Here is a 16,425-nt window from a genome sequence, read left to right on the forward strand (position 1 = left end):
GGTAAAATAATATCCAGGAAAACAAAAGTAAAACAGAGTAAGTCAGTAAATGGGTAATTCATTGCACCAAATCATCACTATAAGTGGCTGCAAAGGAAACTCCTGACAGAGAAAGCCTTTTTAAGACCTTTTTAATGGAGTTTTTGTTCCATGTTTATTGATGCATGCTGCTGTTTTACCGCACAAATTAGACTAATCATTTTCTTTTTTAGATTGTTTGTGTTGGCAATAGCTACATAGAAACCACAAAATGATGCAGTCATCTATACACATTAATACAACTTTAAACTTTTTATACAAAACATCTTATTTCCTGTTGTGGGGGACCGCGAATGGTAGAGGAAATCCTCCCCATATGACAGCATCTTCAGTAGTTTCCTACCTATTTTAAGACTCATGCACTACAACCATAAGAGCAACTTGAGCACTTAAAAAAAAAATCAATTAATCTAAAAACAAACCAAGTGTGAAGGTACAACTAAATCAAAATGTATACAACAGTGAAAAAACTGGCTTTAAATCACTGTCCTTTTTAAACTGTGGAAAAGCAAATGTTTGGGCTTTCAGCACCAAGCTGGTAGCGCACTGCCGAGGCAGCTTCCCTCACTGCCAGTGTGTTTACCACTGTGGGCCCAGCTATTTAAATCTTCCAACCTAGCAATTACCCCAACTTTACATATAGTGTGGTCTAAGCCATTTTCGTCCACCTGACCCCACCCGCACACAGAACTGCAGCGTTTACACAGTCTTTTCTCCAACTCTAACCCTGTTTTTGTCTTTTTTACATAAGAAAATGATTTGTGTCTTAACATCCGTCCATTGCTGAACTTTACAACTTAACAGTAGCTAAACAGTTTTTTTTTTACTCAGAATAACAAATAATTTTCTGTTTACAGTGGTTGTGCTAAAAACACACACACACAAAAAAACAACAATTTATTCCAGGTATTTAGTATCAGGAAAGCAAATCTTGCAATAAGAGGTTCAGCATTCATAAACTCCTCTGCTGGTGTGACTTCATGTGGGATGTATTGAGGGTGGAGTCGCTACTTGGTTGGAGCAAATATAGAATAACCACTTTCCACTGAATTAAAGCCTTCTCAGCCCCCCTCCTCAGCCATCAAATGAGGGCATTTAGGTAGGCCACGCCCTCCTGCACTTTTATACGGCTCTCTGCCACATCAACCGTGAGCAGGCTGAAATATGCAAAACGCCCCAACCTCTGATAAACAGAGAAAATTGAGGTGATTCCAGCATGTCACAGAGATGCACATAAAACTTCTGCCGCTGCAGAAGATGATGATGGCTGGGGAGGCGAGATAAATCTAAATACACAGCAAATTATCACATACTGAGGAATGCAATTCATAAAGCTCAAGTTGCTGCATGCGATAATGAGCGACTGTGCTAGACGCAGGAAGAGAAATTTACACGCCAGACTCCCAGCAAGGAACTGAGATAAGTGGAGAAAATAGAGCAGTTTTAAACCCTAAAAGTAGAGCTTTGTTTTATTTAACTCCTTGACGGCAATTTTTACGGCATAAATAACTTCTGTTCAGCTTTGGCAATTCTGTGATTAAGTTACGTGACTGAAGCAATTATTGGTTGCTGTCACGTTCCCCAAGAAACGAACAAACAAGACCTGGGGGTTCAATGAACAGCAGATGTGCCAGATGTAAAAAGAGTCGTGAACAAACATGATCTTCACAAAGTTTTCACATCCCTTGGACTTGACCTCATTTGACACTCTGACGACCACAAACTTTGGTACGTTTTATTGGTATGTTGTGTGACAGACCGACACAAAGTAAAAGTTAAACTTTTACAAATCTATAAAGGGTGCTTGCTTTGGTGTTCAGCCTTAATGAGTCAGTAGTTTCTAGAACCACCTCATGCCCTATTTACAGCTACAAGTCATTTGGGGTGCATCTGTACCAGCTTTCCAGATCTAATGACTGAAACTTTATCTATTCTTATTTGCAAAATAACCCAAGCTCAGTTAGATTGATCTGTCAACAGTCAGATTTAAGTCCTACCCGAAATTTAGATAGGTGGGAATAACATCAATTTATCCAAACCTAGTTTAATCTGCCTGTATGGTCAGGAACGCTGGTGAACCTCCATCCCACTATCATAAGTCCAGGATCCACGATTGCTCTGTATTTAACTCCATCCATCCTCCTATTGGTGCTGATCTATGCTTCCATGTTCCTGCTGATGTTTAGCATCCCCACAGCATGATGCAGCCCACCAACATGGGTAGATGGTGAGTTAAGGGCGATGTGCAGTGCAGGTTTCTGCTGTATGCACCGTTTTGCATTAAACCCCAAAGATGTGGGCCCATCTGACCCGGACACCTTTCATATGTTTGCTGTGTCGCCTACATGGCTTGAGGTTAGCTGCAAACATGACTTCTCATGACTTTCTTTCCTCACTGGCACCAGATTTGTGGACTGCATAGCCAAAGTTATTATACTGACAGACTTTACCACCTAAACCCTGAATCTATGAAGCTCCACCACCTGCCTACTGGCTGCTTCTCTGAATAAAGCTTTTCTTGCCTGGCCAGCCACTCTAGGTGGAAAGCTGTGTCTTGGCAGGATTTTTAGTTCTAACACCCACTTTCTGTTTTCAGATGATGGTTTCACCAGTGCTTCCCGGGATGTTTAAACTTTAGGATATTGATTCACAACCTGACCTTGGCTCAACTCATAAAACGTTCAAACGTTTCTCCTCGACTTGACTCCTGTGTTCCTTGATCATCATGATGTGTCTTTTCTACTCATCTCTAGCGAAACACTGAGGCCGTCACAGCTATATACTCAGATTAAATTACACATTTCATTGTTTAGATGACCTCTGGATTTAATACAGGGGACCACATTAAAGGGGGCAATGCCACACTCTTCTTTTTACATTTAATAAAAAGTTTTGGAAAAAAGTTTAAGGAGTATAAAGACTTTCTAAGGCACTACATGAGTAAAGCCTGAAAGCAGAAACATGTTTGCACCTTTTTTTTTTTGTTCATTATCTATATGCTTTCTCATCGTCCAGAGAGACGGTTGCTGCTGTTTCATTGTTCTGAGTCACAGAAAACTTTCAAAATCACAATTAGGCAACATCAAACTCAAGATGTTGGGAGCTTTTCTCATTTCTCATCTACTAAATTGAAATACAAAAAAATTCAAGGTTACGTGCCGAAGAGCATCATGTTGTCCTTTTTTGAAGGACTTTGTTGTGGCAAACCACAGTGAGGAGGCTTTGGACAGAAAGGAAATGGATGCCTATTTGCTTGGCACTTAGACTCAGCAAAATGTAGGAAGGTGTGGGCAGAGGCTTGAGCTGTCTGACCATTACAGCCACTAAAATGTAAAAAAGACACAAAATGACAATAATCCTGACTGACTGTGGTAGCTAGAAATGCAGAAACGAGTTACCGAATATTCTCTGTCTGATGTGCTCGCTAAAAATGCACTCAATAAACATTGTTTTGGAAATGCCACTTCTTGGGTAAAAACTTGTACTTAAGTAAACTCAGTAAAAAAAACAATTTGAGACGAGGCTTTATGTGATGAGCTCTGGATTACAAATCACTTTAGAAGGCAAAATTCACAGTATTTTAGATTGCGGAAACTTGAAAATTGTAAAAACATACAGTCTAATTCAGAAATGTGTGAATTCTCCCTATATCAAACACAAGGCATCCACATTTTCCAAGTAATTTAATAGCATGCAAAAGGTTATATGTGAAGGTCTGAGGATTTCCTGGTAGATGGTCCTTGGCTGTACTATCAATGATGAAGGAGGTTTAAAATACTGTCAAATAATAGGAAATATATTAGAGTCTAGAGGAAAATGTATTACCGGTAATTATAAGATGGTGCACAGATTATACTATATTTTACTCCACATAGATTTCACAGAATGAGTCTGCTCAACAATAATTTCAAACAGAACCAGGAACCCTTATACATGCATTCTGGGAATGTAAACATGTTTTCCCTTTTTGGAAAATAGTATTACAACACATGGGAAAGTGGCAGGGTATGGAGACTATCAGGCAGTGAAACCTAATATCACAAACAAAAACGCACAGTGATGGAGATGGGGACGCTCACGGCTGCCAAAGTAATCCTCAAATTATGGGAGTACCTGCTTCCAATATTAATAACTGGTGGAAATTAATGTTGGAAATAACGTCATATGAACACATCCCGGCCAAGCTAAACAATGATACAGATTATTTTGAGAAATCCTGGCGCTGCTTTCTCTATTGCAATACTGGGACGATCAGATGCCAGAAATTAAAGGCTGTCTTGAGAAACTCTGGTAACTGATTTAATTTCATGTTTGTTTTGTCTGCATTTGTTCGCCTTTTATGTTATTATTTTGGTTTGATAAGTTCTGACCTGGCTGTTTTATGTTATTTCATTTTTTTTGTTATAATTCCTATAAAAAGTTAAATGACTAAAAAAAATGTAAAACAATGTCTGAATTTCATTTTGTAACATGATTTTCCAGTAACCAAAATTAGCAGTAGGTTAAGAAACAATAGATATGTTCATTTATAATTGCTATAGCGATGTGATCAGTGGGTTGTGTGCCGTATATGTCTACTGTAATAGTATCTTTGTTCAAGCTGCCAGAAATTAACCAGTAACCCGTTATTCACTGCCCAGAACCACCGTCGTTACTCCACGTAGGCCTTTGTCGTTTGGATATTTTTTTCTCTCAGACAGTAATGTTAGGATTTGTTCTTTTGTGTAAACGGTTTTCCACCAGTGCCTTTTTTTCTGAAACACCTCGTGACGTTTTGACCCTCATGCAGTCGTTTGTGAAACGTTAGGCGTCGCTGTGGCTGTCGAGCCCCTGCTTGTCAGAGGCCAAGTCTTGCACAAGGCCGCGTGATTTCCAAATCCCGTTCCTCTTTCAACTAGCCTCCAAGATGCCTACCAAGAAGTCCAAGACCAGGAAGCTCCGAGGACATGTGAGCCACGGACACGGTCGCGTTGGGAAGCACAGGAAGCATCCTGGAGGTCGTGGTAATGCAGGTTGTATGCATCACCACAGAATCAACTTCAACAAATACCACCTGGGCTACTTTGGAAAGGTGGGCATGAGACATTACCACCTGAAAAGGAACACGTCCTATTGCCACACCATCAACCTGGACAAGCTGTGGACGCTGGTGAGCGAGCAGACCAGGCTCAACTACGCCAAGAAGTCTGAATGCCCTCCGCCCGTCACCGATGCCGTGCGCGCTGGTTATTACAAAGTTCTGGGCAAAGGAAAGCTGCCCAAGCAGCCCGTAATCGTCAAGGCCAAGTTCTTCAGCTGGCAGGCCGAGGAGTAGATCAAGGAAGTGAGAGGAGCCTGTTTGCTGATGGCATAATGTTCCTTTCTGCTTGTTTTTGGAGAAATAAACTGTGTAAATGAAAAAAAAAAATGAAACAAATCAAATCATAATTTAGATGCTCTACTGGTTTCCCAAGGAAAATTAAGATACACTTTTTTTTTTACTTAAAAAGGAGCTACGACTCCCCAAAACGAGTCACATTGGCCAAAAATGGATGATGACGTTGCATATGAAGCAGCAGAGTGTGACTGTTAATTTCCTTAAACAGAAATGGGATCGTTTTGTGGACGAAAAAGAAAAAAATTCTCATGACAATATGTCAAGTGGACATGTAGTGGCAAGATTGGCAACACATAAAAGGACGGAGTGAGCACTCGCAATTTCCCCGAAAGATTGCTAGAAATATGTATGAGGCTCATGAAAATAAATACATCTTTTTTTCCCAAAGTTGTGAAAATATTGTAATTTTAGCTTCAAGAGAGGAAAAGCTTGCCTAACTCTCGCCAGATGGATGTAGTTCCACCGAGCTCCACATGGCGTGAATGTGTGAAACCGTGTGGAGCTTGGCGGAACTACATTCATCTGGCGAGAATCGGGTTAAGTGAAAGCACCAAAACTGAGGGATGAAGGCAAGACACAGGTCCTATTACGGTGACGATAGCCAACTCTAGTGGAAACAGCAGCCGCACAATGACCTTAGGTGCTATTTGTGTCTCCTATGTAATTACAAAGGGTGTCGTAGTTTCTGCGGAAAGCTTTATTTAATATATAATATACTAATATTTTAAACATATCTGTAAGTTTACAATACAAGTATAAGCAGGAGTGCTGAGGTTTGTGCACATCAGAGCAACAGTACAGATCAGAAACTACAGTGTCAGGGCTTGCCACAGACAGCTTTTAAATCCCTTGGTGCTGGTAAGTTACTGTTCTATTAGTTGTTCAAGTTACTGCTCTCAGACAACATTCCTCGTTATTTCAACTCACTGACTAGAAAAATCTAAATATAAATCAACCTTGAAGTCACATAAAAAGCGGGAGACCTTGCTATCCCTGTTTTTTCCTGTGAGATGACTGTGTTATCTACTGATGCCCGGGTTCAAGGTTCTGTTTCGCTCTCTGACCACTCTCAGCTGTATTCTTGGCTGCCTCGTACCTCTGTTTTGTTTGGTCATTTTTTAAGATACTTCTCTTCTTCGAGTAGGAAATTAATAAAGCAATGATGAGCTAAACACACTTGAAAAGCAAAAAAATACAACATATGCTCTTAAAGGTGTTAAACCTCAGGGATTTCCTGCCTCAATTTGATAAAGTCTACGACTTCTTTACTTAATTTTCCAAGTCGTTTTCATTTGGTTTCACCAGAACTGCCTTATCATATCATGACCTCAGTAAGCACGCATGAAGCTGCCAAGCCTTCTACTAAATATCTTAAAAAAACATATGGCAAAAGACTTGGTTACAAATTTAGACCTGCAATGTAGCTTTAAAATATGTCGGCATTTTTGTTTTTTTTGGGGGGTTTGGTTTTGTCAAAATAATGAGACATTTTGATACAGCCAGTCAGACAATGACCTTTCAGATGTGGGTGGACAAAGTAAAAAGCTGTGCTTAGGTCAGCAGAGTGTGCAAAGACAAAAAGATGTCTGTTTCGAATTCTTTTAGCTGCTTTTGTTTCCACACCTTTTAGAAAATTCCCCTGGGGAAGAATTCAATCCTGCAGACTACATGCTTTAATACGTGGGCCTCTACATTTCAGTTTACTGTATTTAAGTTTAGTAAGAAGATTAGATAATCTTCATAGTTTAAATACCAGGCAAAACACAGCAGAGCCTTTTACAAGTTTGTGGAGAAAAAAACTACACAAAAACTTCAGTCTTTTCTTCAATGAATACCCCCTTTTGTGTCAGAACCACCAAGCAAGAGTGAAAAGCCCTTTAGAAATAAATTTAGGGCTACTGAATGGATCTTTCCATTTGTCCCACTCTGCTGGCTTTGCTCCAAACAGTGTAAGCGTCTTTCCACTGGCAGCACTTGTCACAGTAAAACATGCGTTACAGTTTAGGGCTTAGAAGGAGCAGGAGGATAAGGGCTAGTTAATTAGAAGCATCATGCATCAGTCCAGAATCTCCTGAGTTCCCACAAGATTACCAATTATAGATTAATCTCCAGCCTCAACGGTTTAATGACAGACCTTTTCCTTTATGCCATGTGAGCACTAACCATGTGATCCAACAGCATCTCTGCCACAGATGACAAGATTCAGTAAAGATGGTAAAGAATGTTTGCAGAGCAAACCAGACTGACCGAATGTCCACAGATCAAGGACGGAGAACAGAGCCACGGTCGACTCCATCAAAAAAAGCATCTCAGTCCAGTTTTATTGTTAAACTGATTATTTTACATTTTACAATAATTTTGTTTTATTATTTTTGTCTTGCAATGATTGTTTTCTTAATGATCTATGATCCGAAATAGTTTGAAGCTGTGTAAGTAATAAGCATTTATATATATATATATATATATATATATATATATATATATATATATATATATATATATGCTTATTACTAAGTAAGTAATAAGCATTTATATATATATATATATATATATATATATATATATATATATATATATATATATATATATATATATATATATATATATATATACATATATGCTTATTACTTATACAGCTTCAAACCACTACACACACTGGTACTCTTACTAAACATGTATAAAAAGTCTTATCATATATTAATCTTTCATCACAGTAAAATTGTCATAGATCTCACTTTTGTTGGCAAAAACGAAGACAGAAAATGTGTCCAAGCATTTGCATCAGTCACCAAGGACTTCCTGTTTCAGTGAGATGTAAATATTCTTTTAGCCGTTGTCTATCTGTTCTGTCCCCTTAAGTCTCAAAAGCAGAAGTGTGTGGCATTCGCTACCAAGGTTGCATAGACTTTAACTACAAATATTGGTCATATAATACCAAGATTTTTGGCACTCAACGCCTGTTTTCGGACTCAAAAATGAAAAAAAAGGGGATGAAGTTTATCATTCCCACTGTAAAACACAACAGAGGATCTATAATGTGTTTCTCTCACAAAGGCTTGTGGGGAACATTGTGCAATGGTGCAAAGCCTTTTGGAGAAAAAACGGTTAGGACTCAAGACAATCTTGAACAGTTGCGCAAAAGGAAGGAAAAGCAACTCCTCTGTCTGCTACAATCAGATGAAGTAGTCGGAAAAAAAAAAATAAAAACAAAAATTAAGCTATAGGCTTCATCACAAAGCAGGAACGCCGGTCATGCTTACTCTGACAAATTTGAAAAATGCAACTATTCAGTGGCAATTTTCCCCACACTGAATAAAAATTTTTACATTTTGCAGCATGAAACAATGCTACTGTAATAAAAGACTAAATTACCTTTAGGCTTTTTACACATCTTTGCCAGATATTCCAATATGTGTTAACTGTACTGTAGTCAATTTTACTTTGCTGTGCACCACAAGAATCAAGAAGCTTAATTGTCATTTTGTTTAACCATAAGCAATTTTTTCGGTGAGGCAGACAACGGCTCAGAATGCACATAAATAAACATAACACAGACACACAACAATACATGACCTTCGTTGTTTTCTTATTACTTTTTAAACAAGTCGATTGCACTGACAAACCACATCACTCCCTGAGGGGCTTATGCGTGTGTATAGCCTTTAGCAGCAAATGGACTAATTTTCAAGTCAGAAAATTGGACAGGACTCTACGTACAATGGTATGCAATACATTATGTCACAGAATTACATTACATTGCCCGTGCAATCAACTTGTTTAAAAAAAATTATAAACTTTGCATGGATGTCTAAAGAGAAAGTCTCTGAGAGATTAAAGTGTACAAATACACAATTGCAAGTAAGAGGCAGTACAAATGATTTGATTTACATCAGATCAGAAACCTGTCAGCAGTGTGTTTTGACATGTAACAGATTATGAACTGGGCTGACGGTTTCGCTGATTTTCAGCAGAGGCGATGACTCTTATAGCTTGGGGAAAGAAGCTGTTTTTAAGCCGGTTGGATTTGATTGAATCATTTACCTGATGGAAATGGGACAAACAGTGCATTCCCCGAGTGGATGGGATCTGTGGCTATCCATCTGGTCCATGTCTGGACTTGTGCAGCGTAGACTGAGTCTAGTTCCTGCATAAAGCATGATCCCCTGTGCTGTCCTCACCACCCTAAATCCTTCCTCTCCTGCACTGTGCAGCTCCCATACCACTCTGTCACACGGAGACGTGAAATGCTTCCTGTGGCATCTCTGTAGAAGTTTTTTTAGCAGCTTAGTGGAAACTCCAGTCCGTTTCAATTTCCTGAGAAAAAAGAACCATTGTTGGGCCCTCTTCGCCAGGTCGGAGACATAACCTCTAACAAAGCAAAACTAGAAACTTACTTACACTTAAAGTGTTTAATAGCAAATAATTACAAACCCATTAAAATATGCACAGCCTTGAATGGTTGTCAGTCAGATACATCCAGAACATACCAAACATGAGTCTTGAGAATTAAATCAAAAATAGGACAATGTACAAACAAGACAGATCTTTGTTTTCTTTTCCCTTTTCTCTTTTCTTCTGTATATCTATGCCACCACTAAATACACCTTGTGTGAAACTGTCAGAGTCAACACAGGGAATTACAAGTCATCCTTCTCCACAGAGGCCACTCTTTCTGACTGCAGCAGTTAGAGGGGAACATTTTCATACCTTTTGGCGCTGCCATTTCTTAAATACAAAGCTGGTCTATTTTCAGCACACAAGCCTGTGGTCTTCTGTAGCTGATGGACTCAGATAAAGTGTGGGGGGAAATTCCCCATGGAGAAAGAAACTGTTAGGAGAAGGGGCCAATCCATCAGGTGGGCTAACATTTACCTTCTTTCATTGCAAGATTTATATCAAAAGATTGAGGTCCAGTCTGAACAGAGGACCCAACAAAACACAGCACTGTTGTTGGCATCCTAAGAACCGGCCATGCCTTTGCTATGAGTAACTTATGCTGGCTTGTAGCAGCAAAAATTATTACTGCGTTAAAAATAAACACACAGAGGAAAAGGGGTTTTATTTCTGGAAACAAGGTGGAGTTTTAAAATGTGATGTGCACCATTTGCTTTTTAGATGTGCATCAGTCATTTTCGACTTTGGTTCTTTTTAAACTGTACAAAACTATCTGTAAGAAACACTGGTTAGTATATTCATAGTTATGTAGGGAGATGTACTGTAGGTTACTGCTGAATCATGCACAGTAACCAACTACCAATTGTATTCCATCGCTTTGTATTCCTGTCCGTCCGTCTGTCTGCCCATCTGTTAATCTACAGATGAAAATGTTTACCTATTCCTCTCTGCAGAATGTCTCAAGTCCAGAGGGATTGGATGCAAGAGTTTTCCAACTGCAGATGTTGCCCTAGATTCTCAGTTGGATTTAGGTCTGGATTATGACCGGGCCATTCTAGCACAAATATAAAATGACCTTTACCATTTAAATTTAGGCCTTCCTGTTTAGTCTGTTTATGGTCTTTGTGTTACTGGTAGGTGAACCTCAACTCTAGTTTTAAGTCTTTTGCAGTCTCGAACAAACTCTCTTCCAGGTTGCCCTGTCTAAATTCTCATTAACTCTGGCAGGCAATCCAGTCCCTTTAAAAGAAAAATATACTCAGCACGATGATGCTATATTTGGCTATAAACAAGGTGTGGCCATGGTTTTTGTACTGTGCATAGCAGTTTACATGCTGATCAAAAAGCTCTATGTTGGTCTTATCTAACTAGTGCATCACAGAATTTCTTTCATTATTTTCAGACAATTTCTTTAATGAGTCGTTGATGTCAGTCAAGCAATTGTTGGTTCACTGTGATTCCCTAAAAATATTATTCAAAGTTTCTCTGTTGACTGCCTGACAGCACCAGTGTCATGATTATTTGGACACGTGGTGTGTGCTTTCCAAGTATTTATACTGATTTGCATATGTTTTTAAGGTTGGCGACAGGGAGGCCCCAGATACATGTGCAGGTGTGGCCAATTCCATGTAAATTTGGATACGTGTGTGGTGACCCTTCTACCCAGTTTCATACATATTGATTTTTCTGGTGCTCCGCAAGTTCCAGGATTTCTCCCTACCACCTATGTTTATTACAAAAGCTCCACACTCTTTTGTAAATAAGGCCCCTGGTTTCAAAGATAGTCCTATTCAGGAAGATTTTTTGGAATGTAAAGACAAAAGGCCTTTTCTTGTAATAGCAGATTTAAAGGTAAAAACATCAGATCAACCAAGGAAGGCATGATCAACAGAGCTGTAACTGAATACCCACCAGTGATTTAGCAGAAGGTTAGCAAGAGGTTGGTCATCAGTTACCCATCACCACGGTTTCCAAGGGCATCCCACAAAAAATCTCTTTTATCCCTCACTTGCATGTTGCATGTATCCCACACTACAAGCATGTAGTGTAACTTACCGTGCCATCTAGTTCAGAGGATTTAAGGAAGCACAACACAAGCACCACAATAACACATCAAATGATAATAAACATTGTAACTGGAAAACCTGCCTTTTTCCAAACTTTCAAAAGCAAATTTTTGGTAAACCCATTAGTTAAAGTGTGCTACTTAAAACCATTAACATTCAAACTGTTGTGAATCATGAGGAGGAGCGGTTTGCTTACACATCAGTAACAATAGCAACATTGCTATCAGGAGCTGGAACCCTGACCTTAAGCTTGTGTGTGTGACCCTAAGGGCTCATTGTATGATGTTTAAATTCCACCCAGTGTGAATGCCATTAGAGCAGCCAGCCAGATTTTGGATTGTATCCACTCTCATCTTGTCATTTTGACAACTGCATCTTGAATGAGTCTCCGCCTGGTCAGTATGTTCAGCGTAAAACTGGGAATAAGACTCTGGATAAGTGTTATGGGAACATGAAAGACGGCCCTACTGTCAGAGCCAGACATCCCCAGGCAATCTACACCATACTGTTATCCAACTCCTCACCGACTATGAATCAGCCGTTAAATCTCACAAACCTTAAGGTCACTCTGTTAAAGCGATTTTTCTGGAAGTTTCCCCAAGTCCCTTTTGGAATAACTGCGCATGCGCAAGACCTTGTTCTTCCGCTGTTTAGGGGGATGGCGTGAGCAAAAATCTCCCAAAATCCACTCTGGTCTTATTTCTTTCTACTGAGGCCTTCCTCTTCTTCTCATAAACATGAACGTGGGTCGCTTCTTGCGACTCTCAGCCATGCTCAAATTATATGGTGAGAGCAGCGGAGCTACAATGAATGGCTAACACTGAAGCTAACTGCTAAGCTAACCGGATACATAAACACTAGAAGTGCGCTATAGTTACCAACTATAGATTTAACGTGTGGTCTGCTGTTGAAATCAAAGAGTTGGCAGGGTGTTTTCTGTATACTTATTGGGACATATTGCAGAATGGGGATATTAACATTGCTGCAGAACCCGTCACATCTTAGATTTCTTTCTTTTTTACGTCTAGCTGATGAGAGCTGCTCAGCAGCTGTGCGAAGAACAGGCTGAACGTCATCTGTCCACAGCTGTATGTATAATCCTGGACAAGATAGTGAAGTTTTAAAAATATTATGAAGGGGTAGGAAAAAATACTTTAATAAGTTTTACTTTAACCCACTGCTTTTGAATACTAGTAAAAAAATACTCTGCTTTTCATTCTAACCACTCATTAGCTATGTTTACATGCACATCATTTCACGATCAGATTAAAATATATTTGGATTAAATAATCAGATCGTGCCGTTTATATGGGCTCACAATCAATTAATCCAATCATAATGTGCGTGTATATGCACCTGGTTTTATTCAAAATGGAACCAGTCTGACACTCAGTTATCAAATTCCCCAAAATAACACAGAAGAAGAAGTACTTCCGTCTTTGCTAAACAACAAAAAATAGTAAACAAAGCAGGATTATACGCGTGTGTTTGTCTTGTGAGCGCCCAGGCTGGACTTGCACGATGTTCTAATTACCGTTAAAACGTTACCAGTTTTCAGCTCTTTTATTTTTTCGACCAGAAAGGTTATATGGGAAGCCCCGACAGTTTAGTTTACTGATGTATTTCCGCCACTCTCCAACGTGGAAATACGTCACGTTTACGTTAGGCACACATGCGCATTCGGGTCAGTTTGCCATATTTGGAATAACTTGAGCCTGACTGTTTACATGGACGTCGATCGGATTATCAATCGGCATAAACCAACCATCTGATTCGGATTACATTTTTATTCCGATTGAGCTTAATTCGATCATCATGTTCCGATTGGCTTGTTTACATAACACTTTTTTATTCTGATTGGCCTTTTATTCTGATTACTTTTGTCTATATAGATGTAGCCACTGTAAACACTCTCATATCTTCACATAAATTAATTTATTCATTTAATGCCAGGAGGCTGTGGTATTCTATCGGCAGCATTACCACCATGGATGCAAAAATTATGTCTGTGTCTGCCATTAACAACATAGCAAGAACTAAGGAGCTAAATCATTTTTATCTTCAGTTTAAAAAGAATATTCATGGAGATTGTAATGATATTTTAGAGATTGTAATCTGGACAAAGACATCTTTTTAATTGATCTAAACGCCGTAAACAGGGTTTTTGAATCATTGCACACCAACAAAGCTACAGGACCTGACGGTATGGCAGCTTTTATTTTAAAGTTTTGGAAATAATCTATTGAAATTCCAGTGGCTAAGAAAGTATGCCCCCAGATAAATGATGATTTCAGACCAGTGGCTCATACCCAACGGTATGAAATTGCTGGAGAAACTGTCGATCAATGAGCTACAGATCGAAATGGAGCCACACCAAATAAAACGGAGTGCTAGAGATGCCATTTTAACTGTTATACTCCTGTTTTTAAAACATCTGGAGAAGCCCTCTGCATATGTAAGACTTTTAATTAAATTCAGGCCCATATCTCTTTGAAAACAACTGATGCAACTTAATATGAACCCAGTTTTAACCAAGTGGTATCATTCTTTCCTGTCTTTTAGGCCACATCAAGTAAAACTAAACTCTTTCTCCTGCTGCATTTAGCAACACTCGGGCCCCGCAGGCCTGTGTCAGTTCACCTTTTCTATTCAGACTTCACACTAATAACTGTATCAGACCCCAGCCAAAACAATAGGTTGTGAAATATTCTGATGACACTTGGTCTGCTAAATACAAAATCCACCCTAAAGAGCCACTCGTGTGCAGTGGATGAGTGTGTGACCTGGTGTAAAACCAACTAAATAAAAAGCTCAGGTTTTAACTTTGATTAAAACGGAAAGACGGAACAGATTGTTAGTACAACAGCTCCTCTCACTCCTCAACAACCGTTTGAACTTGAACAGACCATCATTGGACAGGCAAACTGTATTTTTTTTGGATCCTTTTCACATTTTTACTAAAATCAGGACAAAGGTACAGAGTTATTCTCTGCAAGCATAACATTCATTCCTTTCATTATCAGTTAAGGTTAAATGAACACTGCACAAGAATTAACATTTACAGAGGAATGTAAAGCTACCTATAAAACTAATTCCTCATTGGTCAGTTTAATCTTTCATTTATGTATATAGAGGTTGGAGGAGAACTTGGTCTTTTTTTCCCTCTAATCATGAGCATGCATTATTGTTTTAAGTAACATAACTTTTTATCATGTTTTTTAACTAACAATTATGAATGAAACATTGCCAGTAATGTGTGGGTTTTTTTCAGTGAACTGTTGTTTTAAATTATAATTTAATTTAATTTTAGTATTTATTATGGAAGAAAGATTTTATGTGAAGTGTATCCCTTCGGTTCAAGTGAAATTCTCCCAAGGGAGAAAACTCACACTTTGTCTTTAACTTAACACTGGTTACAGTCTATCCCTCCCCAGGGGATTATTACAACCCTATCAGAAAACTTCATTTTTTTGCTTAAACCACTTGACAGTTGTCAAAGGTTGTTGAATGGGAGCCTTTAGGAAAAGTTGTCCTGGTCTGGAGATGTTGACAAACTGAAGAGCAGTTTCTCACAGGATCAGGTGTGGGTCCATGCAGTGGATGCAGATGTGTAGGCTTTTCTGTGCTCTTCCTTTTTCTCTGTGGCTCGGGCACTCTCCTGCGTAGTTCCAGGTTGCTCTTTCCATGATTTTAAAAACTGCATGAGTCACCAGCAGCACCTGGAACAGCCTCTGCCAGCTTACTTTTAATGTTTCCTCCTCAGCATCTACACAAGGACCCAGTCACTTGGCTGCAGTTCGTGTAGAGGACACTGAGCAGAAAAGGTTGCAGAAAAACTTCCATTCTTCTGTAACACACACCATCACAGACAGAAGTAAGGCCTGATTACAGGTTCTATTCCCATAGCTTCAGGAACCCCATAGGGAATTTAAAATGCTCTCATAGATCAGAGTGGAAACACAAGCCATGCATGACTTCCAGCACTTTCTTTGCATAACTGCTAAAAGATTTTGTGAACCAGCATGCTGTTAATGTCATGATCTCCAGGTGTTAGATTTTCTTTTGTGTGTGTATTTTTAATATTTATTTGTTGTATTCCTTACAGTGGTGGGCACAGCTATGTAAAAATTAGGGTGGGCTACGAAGGATACACCTGACCCATCTTTCAGATCTGAGGAAAAAAGATGTTCAGAGAAGGGACTCAATCAGGAAACCAGTTAGGCATTTAATTAACATATTTTATATTTAGTTATTTTATTTAGTTTTTGTAGCTAGTTATTCATAGTTATTCATATTACTTGATCTGGTGTATAGCTCTGGTGGATCCTGTCAATTTGTTTTGCTACTGTCAAGCCCAGATTTCCCATTGTGGGACAATAAGTTCTAGTTATTGCAATGCATAAATGCACCTTGACTTCTGATGTGCAAACTTTGTGGTTATTTAAATGTGATGTTTGATCTTGATTGTTTATAATGTTTTACTGTTATTATTAATATGATTAGATATTCACTTATTTACATATTTTATTATGTGGTAAGGGTATTTTT

General features: G+C 38.9%; 1 protein-coding gene across 1 annotated transcript; it reads left to right on the top strand.

Annotated features, from left to right (window-relative positions):
• The first annotated feature begins 4,905 nt into the window (after nt 1-4,905).
• On the top strand, nt 4,906-5,446 carry LOC105918681 (60S ribosomal protein L27a-like). The gene has a single exon (XM_012853822.3). It carries the CDS (start codon nt 4,946-4,948, stop codon nt 5,351-5,353), a length of 408 nt encoding a protein of 135 aa, XP_012709276.2. The 5' UTR covers nt 4,906-4,945; the 3' UTR covers nt 5,354-5,446.
• Nucleotides 5,447-16,425: the final 10,979 nt, after the last annotated feature.

This window comes from Fundulus heteroclitus, chromosome 10, assembly GCF_011125445.2.
Source record: "Fundulus heteroclitus isolate FHET01 chromosome 10, MU-UCD_Fhet_4.1, whole genome shotgun sequence".
In the NCBI taxonomy this organism is placed as follows: domain Eukaryota; kingdom Metazoa; phylum Chordata; class Actinopteri; order Cyprinodontiformes; family Fundulidae; genus Fundulus; species Fundulus heteroclitus.